Source organism: Larus michahellis, chromosome 2 (assembly GCF_964199755.1).
Source record: "Larus michahellis chromosome 2, bLarMic1.1, whole genome shotgun sequence".
NCBI lineage: Eukaryota > Metazoa > Chordata > Aves > Charadriiformes > Laridae > Larus > Larus michahellis.
Window position 1 is genome coordinate 118,685,710 of NC_133897.1, and position 21,245 is coordinate 118,706,954.

General features: G+C 41.4%; 1 protein-coding gene across 3 annotated transcripts in view; it reads left to right on the forward strand.

The window, feature by feature from the left end:
• The window catches only part of LAMA3 (laminin subunit alpha 3), a 124,416-nt gene that overhangs the window by 73,185 nt on the left and 29,986 nt on the right, over positions 1-21,245 (forward strand). For all 3 annotated transcript variants that reach the window (XM_074576845.1, XM_074576846.1, XM_074576847.1), the window contains 8 exons: positions 3,241-3,405; positions 6,325-6,426; positions 7,351-7,434; positions 8,398-8,628; positions 12,541-12,654; positions 16,755-16,864; positions 18,745-18,825; positions 20,222-20,328. In XM_074576845.1, coding sequence (XP_074432946.1) covers positions 3,241-3,405; positions 6,325-6,426; positions 7,351-7,434; positions 8,398-8,628; positions 12,541-12,654; positions 16,755-16,864; positions 18,745-18,825; positions 20,222-20,328 — 994 coding nt within the window. The remainder of the gene's footprint in view (positions 1-3,240; positions 3,406-6,324; positions 6,427-7,350; positions 7,435-8,397; positions 8,629-12,540; positions 12,655-16,754; positions 16,865-18,744; positions 18,826-20,221; positions 20,329-21,245) is intronic.

Consider the following 21,245-nt stretch of genomic DNA (forward strand, 5'->3'; position numbering starts at 1 on the left):
CTGTAGAGCCTTCCTATCCTCATGTAGATCAACACTCCCGCTTAGCTTCATGTCATCTGCGAACTTGCTGATGATACATTCTATGTCCTTATCAAGGTCATCAATAGAGATGTTAAACAGAAATGGTCCCAACACTGAGCCCTGCAGAACACCACTTGTGACCGGCCACCACCTGGATTTAACTCCATTGACCACCACTCTTTGGGACCGCCCATCCAGCCAGTGCTTGATCCAGCAGATAGTATGCTCATCCAGGCCATGAGCCGCCAGTTTTATCATGAGAATTCTATGGGGGACAGTGTCAAATGCTTTTCAAAAGTCTAGGTAGACAATGTTCACAGCCTTTCCCTCATCCAATAATCGGGTCATCTTGTCATAGGAGGAGATCAGGTTCGTCAGGCAGGATCTGCCTTTCATAAACCCATGCTGACTAGGCCTGATCCCCTGCTTGTCCATTATATGGCTTGTAATGGCACTCAAGATGATCTGCTCCATGACCTTCCCTGCTACCGAGGTCAGACTGACAGGCCTATAGTTTCCCAGATCCTCCTTTCTGCCTTTTTTGTAGATGGGCACTACATTTGCTACCCTCCAGTCCATTGGGACCTCCCCAGTTAGCCATGACTTCAGATAGATAACAGAAAGTGGCTTGGCGAGCACGTCTGCCAACTCTTTCAGTACTCCTGCATGTAACCCATCCAGTCCCATAGACTTGTGTGCATCCAAGCGGTGTAGCAGGTCACTGGTCACTTCCTCTTTAATTGTGATGACCTCATTCAGCTTCCCCTCCCTGTCTCCTAGCTCATGAGGCTGGGTGCCCAGGGAACAGCTAGTTCCACTGCTAAAGACTGAGGCAAAGTAGGCGTTGAGCACCTCAACCTTTTCCTCATCCTTTGTGACTATGTTTCCCTCTGCATCCAATAAGGGAGGGAGATTTTCCCTAATCCTCTTTTTGTTGTTAATGAATTTATAGAAACATTTTTTGTTATCCTTAACAGCTGTAGCTAGGTTGAGCTCTAGCTGTGCTTTGGCTCTCCTAATTTTCTCCCTGCATAGCTTCACTACATCTTTATACTCTTCATGAGAGACCTGCCCCCTCTTCCAGAGGTCATAGACTCTCCTTTTGTTCTTGAGGTCCAGCCAAAGGTCCGTATTTAGCCAGGCCGGTCTCCTTCCCCGCCTGCTTGTTTTTCGGCACATGGGGACAGCCTCCTCCTGTGCCTTTAAGACTTCTCTCTTGAAGTATGTCCAGCCTTCCTGGGCTCCTATATCCTTCAGGGCAGCCTCCCAAGGGATTTTGTCAAGCAGTCTTCTGAACAGGTCAAAATTTGCCCTCCAGAAGTCTAAGGTGACAGTTTTACTAACCCCTCTCCTTGTTTCCCCAAGAATCAGAAATTCAATCAATCATCTCATGATCACTGTGCCCTAGATGGCCTCCAACCTTTACTTCCCTGACAAGTTCTTCCCTCTTCACAAGAAGGAGGTCCAGGAGGGCACCTTCCCTGGTCGGCTCACTTACCAGCTGTATGAGGAAGTTATCTTCCACACATTCCAGGAACCTCCTGGATTGTTCCCTCTCTGCTGTGTTGTATTCCCAGCAGATACCCAGGAGGTTAAAGTCCCCCACAAGAACAATGGCAAGTGACCGTGAGATTTCCCCCAGCTGCTTATAGAAAGCTTCATCCGCCTCACTGCTTTGGTTGGGAGGTCTATAGCAGACTCTCACAGCGATATCGGCTTTATCGGCCCTTAACCTAATCCAAACGCTCTCCACCCCATCATCGGTATACTTGATTTCCGAGCTCTCATAGCATTCTCTAATATACAGGGCCACTCCTCCGCCTCTCCTTTCCTGTCTGTCCCTCCTGAAGAGCTTGTAGCCATCGATTGTGGCACTCCAGTCATGTGAGGCATCCCACCACGTTTCTGTGATAGCCACTATGCCATAGTTTCCCTGGTGCATCATGGCTACAAGCTCCCCCTGTTTGTTGCACATACTGCATGCATTGGTATAGATGCACTTCAGATGTGCCAGTGACTCCAGCACCTTTTTGTGAGTGTGGGCCCCATTTCCCACCAGACCCCTCTCAGGTGCTTCCGTGATTTCTAAACGTCTGTCCCTTCTCTCAAATGAAATGGCAGAGTGAGAGTCCTCGCTAGTCAACCATCCCTCAAGCCCTGGCATGCCTCCCTTGGGTTTATTCCTGACCGGCCCAGTTATCTCCCCTTCCCCCCTCATATCTAGTTTAAAGCCCTGTCAATGAGCCTTGCTAACTCCTGCCCCAAAATTCTTTTCCCCTTCTGGGACAGGTGCGTCCCACCTGCCACCGGCAGGTCAGGTGACTCATATAGCAGCCTGTGATCAAAAAACCCAAAGCCCCGCCGATAACACCAGTCCCGGAGCCACGAGTTGACCTGTTGCCTCTTCCTGTTAATTTCCTCATTCATGATTGCCACTGAAGGGATAGAGGAGAATACAACTTGTGTTCCTGATCCCTTAAGCCGCCGCCCCAAGGCTCTAAAATCTCTTTTAATCGATTTTGGGCTCCTTCTACCCACTTCATCACTACCCACCTGAAATACTAAGAGAGGGTAATAGTCAGTGGAGTTTACTAGGGCCGGAAGTTTGTCCAACACATCCCTGACCCATGCCCCAGGGGCACGGGTACCGTTTTGGTACATACACATTATGATTTATTTTCCCCAGCATAATAACAAATAACAGGATGTACGGTCTTTCAGGAAACAACAGCCATGAACATAAAATGTGCATTAAAGAACCAAAATATTAGGCTACATTGTCTGCCTCTGCAAAATGTCCTGCTGTGTCCCCTCCCTCCCAGTTAACCTACCACAAAAGGTCCCCACTGTCTTTTAGGTTTGTGTCCTTGGTTTGATTTTGCAATGGACTTAGAAAATGGACTTAAAAAAGAACCTCCAAATTATATCCTTGGGTTTGTGTACCCAATTCCTAGTCACCTCCAGAAGGATGGTGTCTTCACGTGACTGAAAATAGAATTCAGTTTGCGGGTGACAAACCAAATGCCTGCATCCCAAGTCCCGCTTACACTCTCTTTTGAGGTCCTTGCAACATCCATGGCACAAAGACTTTAGGCTGACTCTGGAGGGGTTGAATTTCATGCTAAGGGAATTATAGAGGCTTAACAATTTCTCCTCATTACTTGGTGCTGGTAGTTTAATAAAGGACAAGCTTTTATTTCCTTTATGTATTTTCATTAGTTTGTGGACATGAGGAACTGGCGCTTGGAGGCAGTGGATGAAAATATTGACATTCCAGTCACTTTCAATCCAGTCAGTAATAGCGTAGTGGCTGATGTTCAAGAATTGCCTGCTTCAGTGCATAGTTTGTACTGGAAAGCACCACCATCTTACCTGGGAGAGAAGGTAAATGACATCTAACTCATCTGTTTTAATGACGTATTCATTTTTTGACAGCATCGTTGCTAGAGAGTCTTATTGGTTCTTTTAGATACGTTTCTCTTCTTCCCTCACAAGATTCTTATCTCTCTTGACTGTCATGCCAGGAATCACAACATTCTACTTCTGAGTACAGTGCTAAAATTATAACCAATAACACAGAATTAATCACCTTGCTTGGTGACAGGGAGGTCTTTATGTGAGCAGCATGGTCAGGAGCTATGGTTCAGGTAGCTGCTACCTTCAGATGCTTTTCTGTCACCCAGAACATGTAGAGCCCAAGTATCCTTTAGTACTTGTGCCCAAGTATCCTTTAGACTCCCTAGAGTATCTCCTGGGCAGATTTCCAAAAGAATAAAAGGTGATTATGTGCTTAGTGGCACGCAAAAAAACCCCAAGCTTTTGCTTTCGGTATGTTGCTTGGGAAGAGCAGCACCTGCTTTTCTAACCATTGTGTTCTTTGAACTGCTTGCTGCTCGTTCTACTGATGCACGGGGAGCAGTCTTTTGCTCGCAGTTGATACCTATCAGCATTTCAGAGCAGGGGGACTTGGCTAGTGACGGCTTGCAGGCCCAGAGCCCCAGGTTCTCCCTGTTTGGAACTCCATAGGTATCGATAGTTGCTAGCCCGTTGTAGGACACACAGGCTTTTTAGACGCAATCCTCCTGTCACCCAAGTGAAAGACAAATGGGCTAGACACATTAAAGATGGTACAATTTTTCAAGTTCCTCTTAATCCTCATTTTAAAGACTAGAGCAGTATTTTTCATCCTGCTCTCCTGTGCGCAGAGGTAAATACCTTTCAGTTGAACAGCATGCTTAGTTATGGTGCTTTTTGTTAATGTTATAGACGTTCTTGTTTCAATGTCTACAAATTATTTTCCAAAGAAAATCATGTTAAAGCGTACGTTGTCTACTATAGTGTTAAACCAAAAGGACTTTTGTTGTTGCCATAACAAAATAACCCTTTTTAAACACAGCTATTAAGAACAGTGCTATGAGCTTTATGTTGCATGTCACAGTATCTAACGAGGCATGCCAGGACTTGCTTTTATTTACAGTGACAACACTGTAAATAAAATAGTTCTATTTTTGGACCTGCTTTTACTGTACACTGTGTGCAAAGTGTATATTTTAGCACAGGCAGTACTGCAGTAGTGAAAGTTCCCCCCTAAAAATGCTATCTTGCTGCTAGTTTTAAAAGCTCCTAAATTTACCAGTTATCCACGTTATTATAATCTGAAAATGTCAGGTTTTGGTCTACTTCCAGTGATAGCACCTGTTTCAGAAAATGTGGACAAGATCACTCCAGACATTTTTCAGTATGATGAGGGTATAGATACTGTTTTCCATTATCTTAAACCTTTTAAGTAGTTTCACTGGAACATTAATATTTAGCAGAGTATATTTTCTTTCCACTCTCCCTTTTGTGTACAAAATTGAAAGGGAATCAAGTGTAAAATCTGTAGCAGTGCAGAAACTAACAGTCATTGAGAAATTCAGATCACATCATCCCCTTTTTCTGCTCTTTTGTACGTTAACATTCTATTTAATAGACCACTCTTAATGTTAGAAAATAAATGCTGTACATATAGAATACAGAGGGTAGTTTATAACACCAATATTTTTCCATTTAAAAAAAAATCCATTTAAAAAGCAGTAACATAACAGCCTGTCACATGGTGCAGTCCTAAAATGTGTGTTAAACAGGAAATAAGCTCTAATTTGAATTTTCTTATCTTTTTGAAAAAAATAAATTATTTATACAGGGATGTTTTGATTGTGTTGGCAAAATATAGCCAATATTCCAAACGATGCTTTTGAAAATGCAGTTGGCTAAAGATAATAGCATGAATTACAGCCCTGTGATCCAAGGAGCAAATTTAGTACTGAGATGTCTGTGTTTTGTTTGTAATTCATCAAGGGGTAGATCGAAGGCGGGTGCTTTCCTGCAGAACACCAAAACCTGACAAAGCAGTTTTTCCTCTTATGTTAAAACCAAGCATAAACTATTAGGGCAAACAGAAAAGGGTGCAAAAGAAGGTAGTACATCTGTGGCAAAACACCTGATTTCACCTAGTACCCACGAACCTTCCTTGTAGGCTCTTCTTGGAACAAAAACTATCTAGGCTGTGCCTGGAGCTTCCTTTACGCTCAATATGTTTTGAACTGAGTCAGCAGGGAAGCTGTTTGTCAGATGATTCAAACTTACTTGCCCAAGTCTTTGTTCTGGGCAGCAGCGTATGTATTTGGTTGGGTTTGAGGCGGCCTGTGGTCACCCGTAGCTGAGCCAGAAGAAGTGTGGTTTTAGCTCAGCCTACAGCAACACTCTGCTGAAAACAGAGCTGATACCAGCAGAAGTCCTGTCCTCCAGAAAGTGGAGAAAAGATTTCCTGATTAGATTCGTGTTTGTAGTAAGTTTAGAAAAGGCTGGCCTATGAAAGCCACCTTTAAAGATGCTTAGCCTGACTTCTCCTTTTTATCCATGGCTGTTCGTGGGGTTCATTACCACTTTCGTTGTCAGCCTGACATCTGCTCTTGATGAGCCAAATCTGTTTTGTAGGGCCAGGGGAAGAACATTTTCATGTGAACATGTGATTTCTCCATGACACAGATAGCATGACCCTGGGTATGAAAAAACCCAGCCCAATGCAGGAAACCTTCCAGAGCACAGTAACTGCTCAAAAATTGATGCCAGATACACAAAGTAAACAAAATAGAAAGTCATTTCTTCCAAGCAACACATATTTTCATATTTTGTCTAGAGAACAAAGAGTAAGTATATTATTCACAGTGCTGGGAGATGGGGTAGACTTGAATACAAAGTTATATTAATATCAGGGAATAATGCGGTAAAGTATCTCTGGGCTTGTGCATTTCGTTACAGCTTTCTTCGTATGGTGGCTTCCTAAGTTACCAAGTGAAATCTTTTGGCTTACCTAGCGAGGGCATGGTTCTTCTGGATAAGAGACCTGATATACAACTAACAGTAAGTTCTAAAATATTATTTTTTCTTTCAAGCAATACCAATACCATGACTTTTTCTGTTACCTGACAGCTATGGCAAATTTTGCTCCTATAATGTGCTTAACTTTTATAGCAACTTGCTACATTTCTATGTGATTTTACTGCATTTTGCTCAAAGCCATCAACATGCCTATCTCTGTTGCCAAAGTAACATATTATTAAGCATAACTGACTTGAGAGCAAATAAAAAGATAAAACGTGATTTTCTCTGTAAAAGGCACCTGTGGAAAAAATATTAATGAATGCCTTGCACACTTGTCAACAAGTATGGCCTCGACTCTGTAAAATATGCCCTGGATGCCATGCGTAATTAATCTCATTTTCTGTGAGAATTTTCTTCACCATAAAATTAAGTGTAATTGTAAGGCTTCAAGGGACTGAAGTAAAAATGCATTTTAGGTTAACAGTTTTTAATTTAAGCACTTTAGGGCCAAAATTGAAATCTTTTACCGTTTGTTGAAATTCCCGAGGGGGTGGTTTTGTTTCTTCAGACCATCAGAAATACTAATTCAGGATTCTAGGATTCTTACTGGGAAACATGCCTCATAAAGTATCTAGAGTTATTTGTGCACCAGGATGCAAAGGAGAGTGTTTGAAAACGCAAACACATTTTTACTCAAAAGTAATAACTAATTCCTGTGGAAATTGGTCAGGATTAATTAAATTTTCCTGGTGTTTTATTTGACAGCAAGGTTTTTAATAGGCAAAAGCAGTGAAAATCCTGCTGACACTCGAACACAGTGCTTGCTGTGTATTTTTCCTAGTATTACTTAGTTTTTATCCCCCAAAGAACAGGACTGATGTGCTTCACCAAATTTTACTGCATCTGAACACTTTACCATCAAAAGTAATGGAATGGCAATGTTATATCCTCATTCTTACCTAGGGTCAGCAAATGAAAGTTGTTTATATGGATCCCAACAACCCACTGCCTGACCGTCAATATTATGGCCGCGTGCAGCTTGTTGAGGTAAGAAATGAAGATGGAATGGCCTTCCCTTTTCTTCCCCATGGCACACAAAAATTACACAGGTAATATCTGCAGAAATACCAAATACTTGATAATGTTAATGAATATAAGCTTAAATACTGTAGGCTTCAAATATAAACTACTTTTTCTCTCTTTACTGCCACATTGAACCTAGGTTCTGGTCCATGACACCTAATTTTAGCAACCTTTAAGTTAGGCATCTTGTCCATTTTAGCCCTTAGCACTCCCTCCAGGGCTGGTGGAGTAATACTGAATCAGGCATCAATGGAAAATGATTCATCACAGGCCCAGACTCTACTTAATAGGGATGGAACGAACTGTTATCTGTTTTCCTTGGTGTCTAGCTACCTAGTTGAGAATGGTTGTCCAACATTCAGGCAGGTGAATTTAGCAGGGATTATTCCTACCTTAAATCTGTCCTCAGAAGGTCAAACTAGGTAAATTACTTTTTTCTCATATATAGGCAAAAAAGATGTTTCTTCAAGTCAGATTCCATTTTCAGTAATGCTGTGTCTATTAGCAGTAAGAAAGCATGTGAGTGCAGCCCTCAAAGGTTGGATTTCTAGGACTTCGCTTACTCTTAAACATAAAAGCATTTTCCTCCACCCTCTTGTGGTTTGGTGGGTGATATACTCAAAGCAACTTGGATGACTGAAGAAGAATCTATATGCTTCATCACTTTTCGATACCTCAAAGCTGTATGTACCTTGCAAAGTAAAGGGTACATCCCTTTTTATGCTTATTATTCCTTTTTCCAACTATCCTGTGCTTCCATTCATTATATTTATTTTCCTGACCTCTATTTTGCCCCACAGCAATTGGCACCAGAGGAGTCTGTTCCATGGGGTTTTTCCTCCCTTTTTCTGTCATCCTGTCTTCTTTGCAGACACTCTTTCTTAAGAAGCTGGAGGGCTGCGCTCATTTTGTACCCTCCACGTGCAGGGAAACTTCAGGCATGCCAGCAGCAACGACCCTGTATCCAGGGAAGAACTGATGATGATCCTGTCTAGACTGGAGGGTTTACACATCAGAGGCCTCTACTTCACGGAGACTCAGCGATTAACCCTTGGAGAGGTTGGGCTGGAGGAAGCCACCAGTGCAGGCAGCGGCAGCGTTGCACATAGTGTGGAGACCTGCTCCTGCCCTCCGGAGTACGCGGGTGACTCATGTCAGGTAGGACGCATTTGCCTCCATGCTGTGCCATTATCTTCTGTCTTGCCTACAGCGATACATACTAGTTTAGTCAGAGGAACAGAGGCTGGTTATTAAAGTAATTAAACGTGCTTCTTGTAAGCATGTGCGCTTTCAGTGCCTCAAATGCTTTCACTGTCTAAGAAGCACCGTAGGGTTATTCGACTCATGATTGCTTTGTCGGAACTGTAAATGTCATTTTACATTTGTATGGCACTATAGTCAGGGATTCTTCTGTGATGCCCTATGAGAGGCTGAATGATCTCGGTTGATAATTACTTTAATGGAGAGAAGGTCAGAGTTGACTTGATCACAGTCTGTGAGACCCTACATGTGGACTCGTTTCCTTATTTTATCAGGGAAATGTGTGATAAGGTCCAAGAGAAGTAACCTGAACCTAGATAATTCTGGTTACTTTCCTATCTTTGTGGAGTGACTAACACTTTTCCTGTTTTTATAGGAAAATATTTGAAAGCTGAAGTTAAAATATTTGAAAAAAAATGCTTGGAGGTATTATTATGAAAGATAATAGAAGCATTGCAAAGTATTACTCTTACCTGAAGAATGGCAAAATCCTAGCCAGGGCTGTATATCCTGTCCCTGCTGCTGTTCCTGTGGCTGTACTACTTTTGGTTGTCACTTTGCTTAGCTTAGAGCTTGACTGTTCCCATGTGTATGCACCCAAGGCAGCAGTAAGGTGCTGGAGTACTGGAGTATAAAGTGGTGTGGTACTGGAGTATATATATATATACTGGAGTATCTATATAAATAAAGTACTGGAGAGGTAAGTGGTGTGCAAAGTGCACAAAATATGAGGAATTATTCTCTCAGGAAAAGGTCAAGGACTACCATAAAGCAGCAACTGCTGTACTAACCTTGCAAATGTTTTTGAAATGAGAATGAAAGAATAATATCTAGACCAGAGGAGCTGCAGAGAAACTGAATAAAACAACACTTTCGGTTGGCTTATGTCTCATGTGCACATCGACTGCTAAGGGCAGCTCTTCATCATCTGTCAAATGCCATTTTGGAAATATTTCTAGAAACGTATTTTTTCACACATTTGATGTTCTGTGCCACAGGCAGATTGATGAGTGTTGACGGAAATTCCTACCGCCATCCCGTTGCTTTTCACTGTACAGCCTTTATAAACTAAGGTGCTGGGTTTTTTGCTTTTTTTCATATAACCTGGTGGAAATACATAGCCAGAGGAAGTGATCAAGACACTCGCCTGGGTAATTCGTAAGCCCTGTATGTTTATGCAGCATTACTCAGGCAGTGATTTACTGCGCTAATCACCTAGCCCTGTCTGGCTGCCTTAGGTGGGGAGGAGGTGATGCCTGCCACACCCCAACTTAGGTATATATTGAGCTACAGGAACCACGGGGTTACTTGTTAACCTCAGGAGCGGTAATGTGTGCTGTACAACTTGACTCACGTATAAAGTTTAAAGGTGGGGCCCATCACAGCACAGAGCCTCATTAATCTGAGTCAGAAGCCGGAGAAGAAGGGAAGAGTATAAGAGAGCGGGCGAGCGCCAAAAGGATAGCAGCGTATGTTGGCGGTGGAGCTGAAGTGAAATGATGGCCCAAGCGCAGAGGCCGAGGAATGTAGGATGGCTGGTTGTCACGTTAGTAGCCCTGGGGCGTTGTTTAGCGCAAGACATGCAACAGAGGCTATCATATCCTCGCCTTCATGGGGGGAGTCAGCAGCAACAGCAAGTTCAAAGGGATTTTTACCAGAGACAGGTAATTTGTTCGTTTTCCCTTCCTCGCTTGCTTCCTTCTTTCTCTTTGTTTCCATATGAACTAATTTGATAACGACTTCTACATTACTTAATAGGAAAGTAATAAGGTGGCTAATCTTATGTCTCAAAGTACTTTGCTAACAAAAGCGTACACGAGAAGTTTTTTTTAAATTGCTGTTTACTTGAAAACAATCAGCCTGAACTCCTGAGCACTTGGAAGTGCCTGGAGCTTTATCTTCTCATGAAATCAGTTTCTCAGTATCACGAGCGCTGCTTTGAAAACAAAGTTACCACATACTCCAAATGTGCTGTTTTAAAGACCGGATAAATAGAAAAACAAAAAGCTCTATAGATTTTTGCTGAATGCTTTTGGATGTATTTTTGAAATGAGTGATTCATTTTGCTCTTCGAAAAGAGACTCTCCGTAAATAAAATTTATATGCATTAAAGCCTATATTTTACTTAGTCATGCTGTTTAGTGTATTTCAGGCCCTGGTTTATTCAGAAGCTGTGTATATTGGCTCCCTGTTGTTCAGGGAACATATTTACCCTTTTAAAAATGTATCTGAAAGGTTTCAAGTGCCTATTCTAAATTCAGTCCTTGCTCGCACTGAAGTCAGTATTAAAAGCTGTTGGTGATATTAGTATTCCGAGTACCTTTTGTATTTTTTTTTTTACATTTATCCAACATGTAAAGAAGGCAAAGGTGCCACTAGCAACTGTTGTTTAAACAGCAATAACTCAATATGCCTTCTGGGATCTGCTTTGGGAGAGGTGAATATTTTTTTTCTCTGGTAGTTACATCGTTGATAAACGATGGTTAATCCTGCCCTTGCATAAATACTTATGCCTCAAAGCACTGGAACATGATTTGAGACATCATCCTGCAAACCCTTTGCTCTTCAGATTAGTCCCATCAGTCTTAGTGGCGCAACTGCCATGAGAAAAGATTTATGGCTTTAAAGTTCAACTGTTGCTTGTTTTCTGAGTGTCATTGGGGTCAGCTTCTAACTGTGAGGTACAGGTGAGGTATAGGCACAGTGCAGAAGTACATTGCTGGAGGCAGGAACCTGGGAGGTGTTGGTTTCGTGGGGAGCACAGCTTTCTCCACACTTCCATCCAGCCTCTGGTCTTCCTTGCACCACAGTAGCTTAGTTACTTGTGAAAAGGAGCTAGGGAATAGAAGGGATAGACTTATGTCCGGTCACTTTTGGTGTGGGTGGTGTGCCAGGAGGATGCTAAGCAGAGAATGTGGGCGTGAATATTTGAATTGGTCTGTACACAGAAAGGCTCCATCCCCAGGAAGAATTCCTTGTACTTCCCCTACCTGTGTCCTTTCCCTTCCCACGCCGAGCAAGAACCTGGTTTTAACATACTAGTTTACTACCTTCTTGGTGTAGGCTAACAAACTTCATGTCTCTTGCTTCGTTCATAATTTTCCTCTGGTTCAGCTCCCTATTTAAACCTGACTTTGATCTGACAGGCCGTGCTTCAGTCCTGTGCCCTCCATAGTGGAACATTCTTCTCATGCTTCCCGGGTCTCTGGGACAAGCCTGTGCTTAGAAATAAGAGTGCTGTGTGTTTTGTAAGATCACCTCGCTCTAAGCGTGGCTTCGTATAGCTCCTGGTAGACTTGGAAGTCATGATGAATTCATGTAAAAGATATCTCATTAGAAGTACTTCCAAGGAATACACTGTAGTTAAATTAATACCAAGATTTCATATAACCACTAGTTAATATGTGAGATTTTCATATGTTGTTCTTTGAGGAGACTGTAGTATGAATCTGTATTGAAATCTTTTTCTGTGGTTTAAAAGTCATATTGTACACCTCTGTACATAGCCACAGGAAATGCGTTTTGCTCAGAGGTTAGAGTCAAAATGATGAAATCCCCACTACCACAAAGTGTAGAGCACAGGGTTCAGATGCTTAGAATGAAACTTCTTCATCTCCATTCTTCAGTGCCATTCACTGCATCAAAACACTTATTATTTAAACAATAATATGGGCTTAGAAGAGCTTGCCAGGAAATGTACACCTCTGCTACAAAATGGCAAACAATTTCAAAATACCCTTCTCATGACCTGTAGAACTTTATTTCCACCAGAATTCACTTTTTTTTTTTTTCTCTGTGCTTACTGTCTAGGAATGTGGCCTTGGATTTTATCGTGAGCATAAAGGATTATTTAGTGGACGCTGTGTCCCCTGCAATTGCAATGGCAATTCCAATAGGTGTCAAGATGGTGATGGAAAATGTATCGTAAGTAAATACTAATGTTCAAGAAATGAATTGGAAAAAAAAAACATTTACCTTACTGCAGTATGGAATATACAGTATTGTTAAATTCCAAACAACTAGAAATAATCCTTGCCTGCCTCATTCTTTATATCTTGCATATCTGTTAATGAGTGTAAATTGCAGACACTTACACGTACATTTAACATAACCCTGGGTGATAAAGAATAATTTGTGTCCTTGGTTTTGTTTTCTTCTTTCCCCTGTAATTTTTGTTAGCACATGGTACAAAAAGTCACCAAATTAGTGCATATGTAAGTGTTTGCAGTTGTCTATAATAAATATGGGGTCTTATCTTGGTATGTGGAGTCCTTAGTTTTTTACATATATACTGGGGTTTGCCAGTGCTGACAAGCAGCGCATTCAGGCATAGCACAGCCTTTGCAGAATCGCTTGTTTAATCAGCATCAGTAAATGTCCACTAAACTTAATTTACAACTAGATGGATTAAAAAATACCGCAGTAAAGAAGATGAGATAAAGGGGGTAGAAGTTAGGAAAATTAGAAAGTTAGAAAATCAGAAAAATTAGAAAATTTCAGCTGCTACAGCAGATACAGTGGGGCAGATTCTGCTCCCTGGCACACCACAATAGACCCAAAGCAGCCTCCCAGGGGTGGATCAGCCCTTGTAGCAACGCAAGCGTGACATTTGGCCGACTGCACTTCTCCAGCTTATATCCCTGACGCTTCTTTGAACAGTTCGTTCTGAAATATTCCCGCTTAAGAACTTTTCACTAATTTTTCACTTACTGTGTAAACAAGAACCTTGCCAACCTCTTTCACGGTCTGTCTTCTCTGCTATTTCTTCCTTGTTCGTGCTGCATCCGTTCTGCCTGCGGTGCATTCCTGCGTGTTATGTCATTCCCCCCCCCCCCACAACCCCGACTTCGTCTCAACCAACCCTCCTGCTTTAATGGAAACTATAAACCAATTCGGCATATTCTGGGGGATGACTTACAGGCTGCTGCTTTGGAGAGGCAGGGCAGGCCATGACAGGAAAGCGCTGCAGCAGAGCTATAAAGACGAGGAAGTTTTACTTTGGATGAAAATTATAAAGGAAAAAAAATTATGCAAAATTCACTTTTACCTCATGAAGGTATGTGATTAGGTTTCCCTTTGTCCCCTCCTTCTCACAGATGGATTAACTTTCAGATAGATAGAGCTAAATCAACACTTGGCCCTGGGACAAAATTTAGGGCAAGCGAAGTCATCCAGGATAATGCAGTGAAAAATGGAAGCCCAGAGGGCCTGTATTTCCATCATGAGCCTCCACCTAATAAGGAGTGAGTTTGTCTCTCTGTAGAGGAGCCGTGGGACAAAGACCTGCAGAGGTGCAGAGAAGGCAAGGAGGCTTCCCAGTGTGGAGTCGTCAAGTTTCATATCCAAAGTGCAAAGATTAGATGCAAGTGCACTTGGCCTCCTTCTTCCTGCTCCTCACCTGGAGCACTGGACCCCAGTGCCTTCACATAACATCATAGTATTGTCTAGGTTGGAAGAGACCTTTAAGATCATTGAGTCCAACCATCAACCTAACGCTGCCAAAACCATGTCCTTAAGCACCACGTCTACCCGTCTTTTAAATACCTCTAGGGATGGTGATTCAACCACTTCCCTGGGCAGCCTATTCCAATGCTTGATAACCCTTTTGGTGAAGAATTTTTTTCTAATATCCACCCTAAACCTCTCCTGGTACAACTTGAATCCATTTCCTCTTGTCCTATCACTTGTTACTTGGGAGACCAGTGATAGCCTCCAGAGAAGGCTTTGTGAGGATGATCCCAGGCTGACTCTCTCCTCTGTGGCAGCAGTGCAATCCTCCCCAGCTCAGGCAGTAGCTATCCTGCTGCCTGCTGGTGGAAGGAGAGGAGTGCAGTGCTGTGCTGCTGAAACTGGAGAAGAATGGAGTGCAGGAGGAGATGAAGAAGACACAAGAACTGGTTCTCATGTGTAGGGAAAAGCCATCCCTCTGCCACTAATCAGACTTTGTGTCGTCACGGTCCCTGCCCTTCCTCCTGAAAGGCACGTACCCTCAGCAGCAGCATGGTGCTGAGAGTTGCTCATCCCATGACATGTTGTTTCACGTCACATAACCCCACATACCTGGGTGTTTCTGTTGAGGCCGTGACACATTCTATTCTGGCTTCCTGGTACCATGTGGGTGCGAGTTTTCCGTTCAGAGTTTGCATCATCCAGACCTTGGTGGTTTGGAGATGCTGTGACTCCAGGGGTGTCTCTGGCCCTGTGAAACTTGAAGGAAGACCCATGAAGGACTTGCTGCTCTGGCTTCATCCCACCATGCCTTGAGAGGATTATGTTCTCTAGTCCTTCTATGCCATGTAGCTAGAGGAACAGCATGGCACATTCATATGTAAAATATCTTAAACTTGCTTCAGCAATTACGGAATTGCTTCATTTTCTATAGACAGAATAAGCAAAATAAAAGCCAGGAGATAAACCTCGGGAGAGAGGGGAGAGGTTGGTCCAAGATGAAACCAATACAAATATTTTTAAATACCTCTCTCTTACACTTTTTGCAGTTCAATTTATTCTTCAGGACTCTTAAAATTTACAATAATTATTCAGAAACAGTCTGAATTTTCTATGAGCTTTTTGCAGGAGTATATGCACCAGCTTTTATAGAGGCTGCTTTTTAAAATGCTTCCTTTTACAAACATAGTGTCTTCATATTACTTTAGCTTCTGCTAGTTAAATGGCCCTGAAGTGAACTGGAGTTTTTCCTGTTCTTTCCCAGAAGCTTTCTCAAGTGAGCTGCAAATTTGGTTCTTTAACCAAAATGAAAACAAAGTAGGGGTTACTACATGCAGAGGCTGAGGGAGGGGCTGTTGATGTGATTGAGGGAATCTGTGTGGGAAGAAATGTGGAGGAGAATGGAATGTAAGAGGAGGTGGGAGTTCCTCATTTGTAGGGATGGGAGAGACAGAACTGTTTCTCATTTGTAGGGAAAAATGCCCCTCTGCTGCCAGACTTGGTAGTAGGGCCTTCAAACATAGCCCTAAGCCATCAAAGTCCATGAAATGGGAGCGCAATCTGCTCAGTGACTGCTTGCAGCCAATTTCCCACTTTCTTTTTCCATCTTTCACTTTATTATTTAGTACGCCCTCAGCCCTGTGGGACACGGGATCAGTCTGTTGCACATTGAAGAGAACAGTTTTAGAACTTGGGAGCTTTAATGCCTCTTGAGTGTTGGTCACTTGGAATTTTTATGGCTGCTCAAAAATGTATTTGAACAACTTCTATTTTAATATAGCATCTCTTTAGGTAACGCAAAAGCAACTTGCTCTTCCTCTCCCCATAATGTATAAGTGTAGAATCAAAGAATCACTTGGCTTAGAAAAAGCCTTTCAGATCATCAAGTCCAACCAAATGTGTGTGCCAGTTAGACAGCACCAGGAATATGTTTCTAAAATAAGATCTAGTTCCCGACAATTTTATCATGGAAAAAGTGTCTCATTTGTATCAGTTTCAATTGTTTTCCTAGCCTTTGCTTTTCATTATTTATTCCAGTTACCCTAGGTAAATGCAAATTACACATACACTCGAGAAAGTACATGAAATTAAATTCTGATCTGAATCTACTAAGATAAATACTTTTTATATTAATTTCATGGGATTTTTTAAAGAATGTACTTGGGCTCATTTAATTGCATGCTTTTAAATGATATCTGCTTTCTAATTAGTGTTAAAATGCAAAATCTAAAGTTCCATTTAAACATAGTGGTTTTTAATTGAAATATCGAGACAGAGAGAGTGCATTAATAGAATGTTCCTTAACAAACTATGCATCTGATTGAATGACTTTAAAAATATGTTTAATGCTGCCTATTTACCCGTTGCTTTTCCACAATAGTGAGCAAATTGTACTTTCTACAATTAGAGAATGACTGGAATCGACCTATCCTGGTTGTGAGGGTAGTTTGGCAATAAATACTTGATGAAGTGGAAGGGAAAGAACGTGTCCTCTGAGTAAATTAGCTATATTTGTTTTGTAAAGCCATATTGAGTGGCAAAGCACTGTTAACTGTCTTGCTTGTTTCCTTTTGAAGAACTGTCAGTATAATACTGCGGGGGAGAAATGTGAGCGCTGTAAAGATGGTTATTTTGGAGATGCCACTAAAGGTTCCTGCCGGCTGTGTCCTTGCCCCTATACCAACAGGTACAGTAGAAGACAGTAAGAAGTCAAGCAAGGGTGGAGAAAAAGGAAAAAAAAAAAGAGACAAAAACCCCAAACCCTGCTAGCATAGGAAGATAATGATCTTTTTTTTGTATTCTTATATTGCCCACCATAGTGGGGCATCAAACCCGTTTGATGCACATTAGACCAGCAGTAACTCGTTGCTTTGTCTCACCGCATTGCCTTTTTTAATAATCTGAGTATTCCAATTCTCACTCAGTTCCTGAACCACAAAGGCTCGCTGCTCATCACCTTGGGGGGGAGCCCCAGGCAGCTGTAATGGGTTTACGTACAAAACCACCAGTAACTCCTTTGTAGTGAGAAATATAGGATGGAGGTCTTTTCCTTTACTGGGCATATCCAGAATCTTTCTTGTTTACTGAAATGCAAGGTGTACATTACCTTTAGTCTGACATTTAACACCATTACTCTGGCTAGGAGATAAGTGAGAACAACGAAACAAGGCTTTTATATGAATTCAGAAAGTTTATTATGATACAAAAATAATATAAAACCATTAAAGCTCTTAAGCACGTATCAAGATTTCTGAAAGAGTATGGTTGCTCATCAGGTGGAAGCTTCATTTGAAGTGCAAATATACTGAGCTAGAAAAAATTAAATTTCCTTGGATTTAATAAGGTTGCCAGGCTTTTAAAATTGGGCATATATTGCATTTTAAATGCATAGTATGTTTAGCCACATTGTCATCATTGGTCAGTTCTGAAAGGTGAAATGCGTTAAATAAAAACAAATATTTTTTAAGAAAAACTAAGCTATAAATTGCTAAAGGCACCACACAGTATTTGCCAGGTGCATTAGCAAATACCAAGTAGCCTTAAGAGGTTCACACTTGCAGACTATAGACAGGTTTTTCATTTATCAGAGAACTCTCTGATAGATCTGTTTTTGACAGCGTTGGCCTCTTCTGCAGGTGCTTGCCTGAGGCTGTCTGAACATATTTTTAGTCATCTTTTGCTTTAAGAGTGCTGAAATACTTCGGGAGACCATAAACCTGTGCAGTTTCATAGCTGCACATTAGGGTGGTAAATACCATTCCTGACATAGGAAATTCACCCCACCTGGCATTATTGGAGTTGACAATTTTCCACCCAGTCAAATTATACGTTAATTCTTAGTGCAGACATCTGTCTTTGATACACAGACTTGCTTTATCCCACTGTTCATAGATTAAAAAATGGAAATAACAAACATCGCCTACTCCTGCTTCACCTCCTGCCTTCTCCTTCTCAAACATCAGCCAAAATATGTTTTTTTCTCCCAGAGAAATTTGAATCTAGATGAGTCTGCTAGAAAGAGCAGATGAAAATGTTTATTGTGTTAACCAGATACGCTCTAGAGCTCCCCCAAATGGTGCACAACTCTATTCTGCCTTGCTTAAAAAAACCCCAACCAAACAATATTAGTTACATAAAAATATTCTCTTATGTTTCCATCTATAGAAATGAAAAAAAAAAAGCTATCCAAACAGGAGGAAATGTTGTCTAGCACAGGCTATTGATTCTTGCCTAGTAAGATAAAATAGCTACCCAGACTTGGTTTATTTTGCATCATCATTATTAAAGTTTATTTTAGGCATTCCTTTGGGTAGTGAACAATTATACTCAGTCCAGAGGGTCAGGAAATGATTATTTTTTTAGTCTAAGGAAAGAATTTAGATGAAAAACATGAAACTTCAAAGAATTAGTCACAGCAATTTATCTAGAGGCAATTAAATTAGCTGAGAAGTAATTTGGTGGTATAAAAGCTTTTTAATCTGAAATTCATTTAATTGAGCTTAGCCTCTAGAGTGTAAAACCTATTTGATGATGTGCTCACAATAATATTTTTGCTTCTTCCCAAAGATTTGCAACTGGCTGTGTGGCAAATGGTGAAGAAATTCAGTGTCTCTGCAAAGAAGGCTATACCGGAGTTCGTTGTGAACGGTAAGTGACTTGTTTCTCAAGACCAAGGGTTTTGAGAGACACCATAAAAGGAGGTATGTCTGTATTGGATAATATATGGACATATGCATATGCATCGTATGCACATGCTTAAAGAGAATCTATTTATATGAACAGCTGCTATGGTGTGGTGCTAGAGTAGAATTCTAGACTTAAACCCAGCACTCCCTAAAGAAATGTAAACAGTTCTCCACAGACTATTCAGTGACTACACAGTTTTTACCAAAAAGAGAAGTGTCAGCCTCTTTGCCTGTGCGCCCTGTGCCTTGCCTTGTCCCACACTCTTTCTGGTAACAATGACTCCCACTTCCTTCGTTCCTTTTTGAGTTTAAAACATTTTCCTGTTTCCTACAATGTACCTGATATTGCTTCAGTGTTCTTAGTTACCCAACAGCAACCAGGTTAAGGTTTACCACCATTCCCTTCATCCCAAATCATTCTGATGTGCTCCAGCGTACAAATGCAAGGCTGAAGCCATCTCTTTTGCTGGAACATAGCAGCAGTTTGTCAAAGTGCAAAAGGAACATCATGGCATGTTCAGGCAGGCAGAGGAAGCGATTTCACTGAGTTTCAAATCCAGGGAGGATTTAAGCGTAATGGAGTGGTGTTTTCTGGTTTGGAAACGTGAGGCCCATAAGTCATGATATCTCACCTGAAGACAGTGCCTCCAGGAGCATATTGTCTTATGCTTCAAGACTGTTACATCTAAACTGTGGGTTATAGACAGATTTTCTCTTCCAGACCTGGCCATACCTCAGCTGCTCATCATGGCCCTTTGATCACGCATTACCACCCCTATAGATCTTACAACAGAGGGACTTCTAGGAATATTAGGTAGCCAGTCTGGACAATATATTTTACCTATAAAATATTTAGAGGTCACTCACAGAGACTGCTTTGCTGACACATGGCAAGAGAAGGCACCACCGAGCAGAAGGGTGATAATGTCATTCAGTGCCGTCATTGTTTGAAATCTCGACATGTGCTTGCAGTATGATCCTCCTTAATATGTTTTCTGGTGGGATCACAGACCGGAATGGTGTGGTTTGCTGGATTAAGCCTTGTCAAATTCTCTATTTATGTATGGATCTGTGTGCATTGTATTTTTTCAGATTAAGTGAATTATTCCTATACGAGCATTGTGGGAGTTCTTTTATTTTTAGAAAAAAATTCTGCAGTGCTTGGAAAGATATTTTTAGCATAGTGCAGAGGATACTGTAAACCAAAAATATACCCTTTTTGTCTGTCAAGACATGAAATCAAAAGTTCTTGAAAGTTTCTTTAGGAGAATAACTGTGGGATGTTTTTCAAGGGAAAGTATATTTCACAAAAGTAGCTTCAAATATTTAATAAAAATTTTTTGTATCTCTCTATCTAGCTGTGCTCCAGGATATTTTGGAAATCCACAAAAATATGGAGGCTACTGTCAGAAATGTAATTGTAATAATAATGGACAGCTGGCTAGCTGTGACCGCCTAACTGGAGGTACGTGAGGGCCTATGAACATGGAAGGGAGCGTTGTTTTCTCTCTGGGAAGCAGAGAAGGGAGGTACTTAGATCAATTGAACTGAAGGAAAGGCATAATAATTGAACTGAAGGAAAGAGCAGTCTCAATGTGCCTTTTTAAGATGTATTTGGGACAGTTCAGTGGCATCTTCAAAGTCTGCATCAGGCGCCGCCATCTTAGGTATCCAAGCTGACTGCGTTTACAGGGGAAGTTAGGGCCTGACTCATGAGGCTGTTTTATAAATCTTGCTGCACACCATTCTGCCATTTAAGACTTTCGTGGTTTTCCCAGTATCAGTCACACAAGTACTGCACAATTAGTGAACTCTTATAAGAATGTTATGCCACCGGGATATGTTTGCTTTATCTATTATAATTCTGAAGTAAAGGGCCCGAGCCTACATTCCTCAGATTGTCTTTACCTCAATTCACTTCAGTCCCTTGGGATACTCATTTCTTTTCAGAAACACATAGGCCACTGCTCCTGAAAAGGACCTTGATTCTCCCATATTTTCATTCCCCAATAAAATTACGCTTTTCTTTCCCTGTAGGCAGCTTTTCCTCCTCAGATGTTAGTGAAGTGTCAAACTAATAACTCCTAATATTTCCATGCTGTTCATTCCACTGCACTGCATTCATACTGCGTTCAAATGACTGCCGAGGATCACCTTACCTTTCCTTGGTCACAGAAATTAAAAAAATGGCAAGTGAAGTGAACTGCTCTTGGCAGCTGATGCAATTTTTCAATAGCTAGTTCTCATTTCATATTTCATCATTGAAGTAATACATCTTTATTATATTTCTACCTTGTGTGGAACAGATCCAAGCAGCGTTTGATGTTTTGTCATTCCTTTCTTTTTGAAACAAGAGTTTGCTAGGACAAACTAATCCGTAGG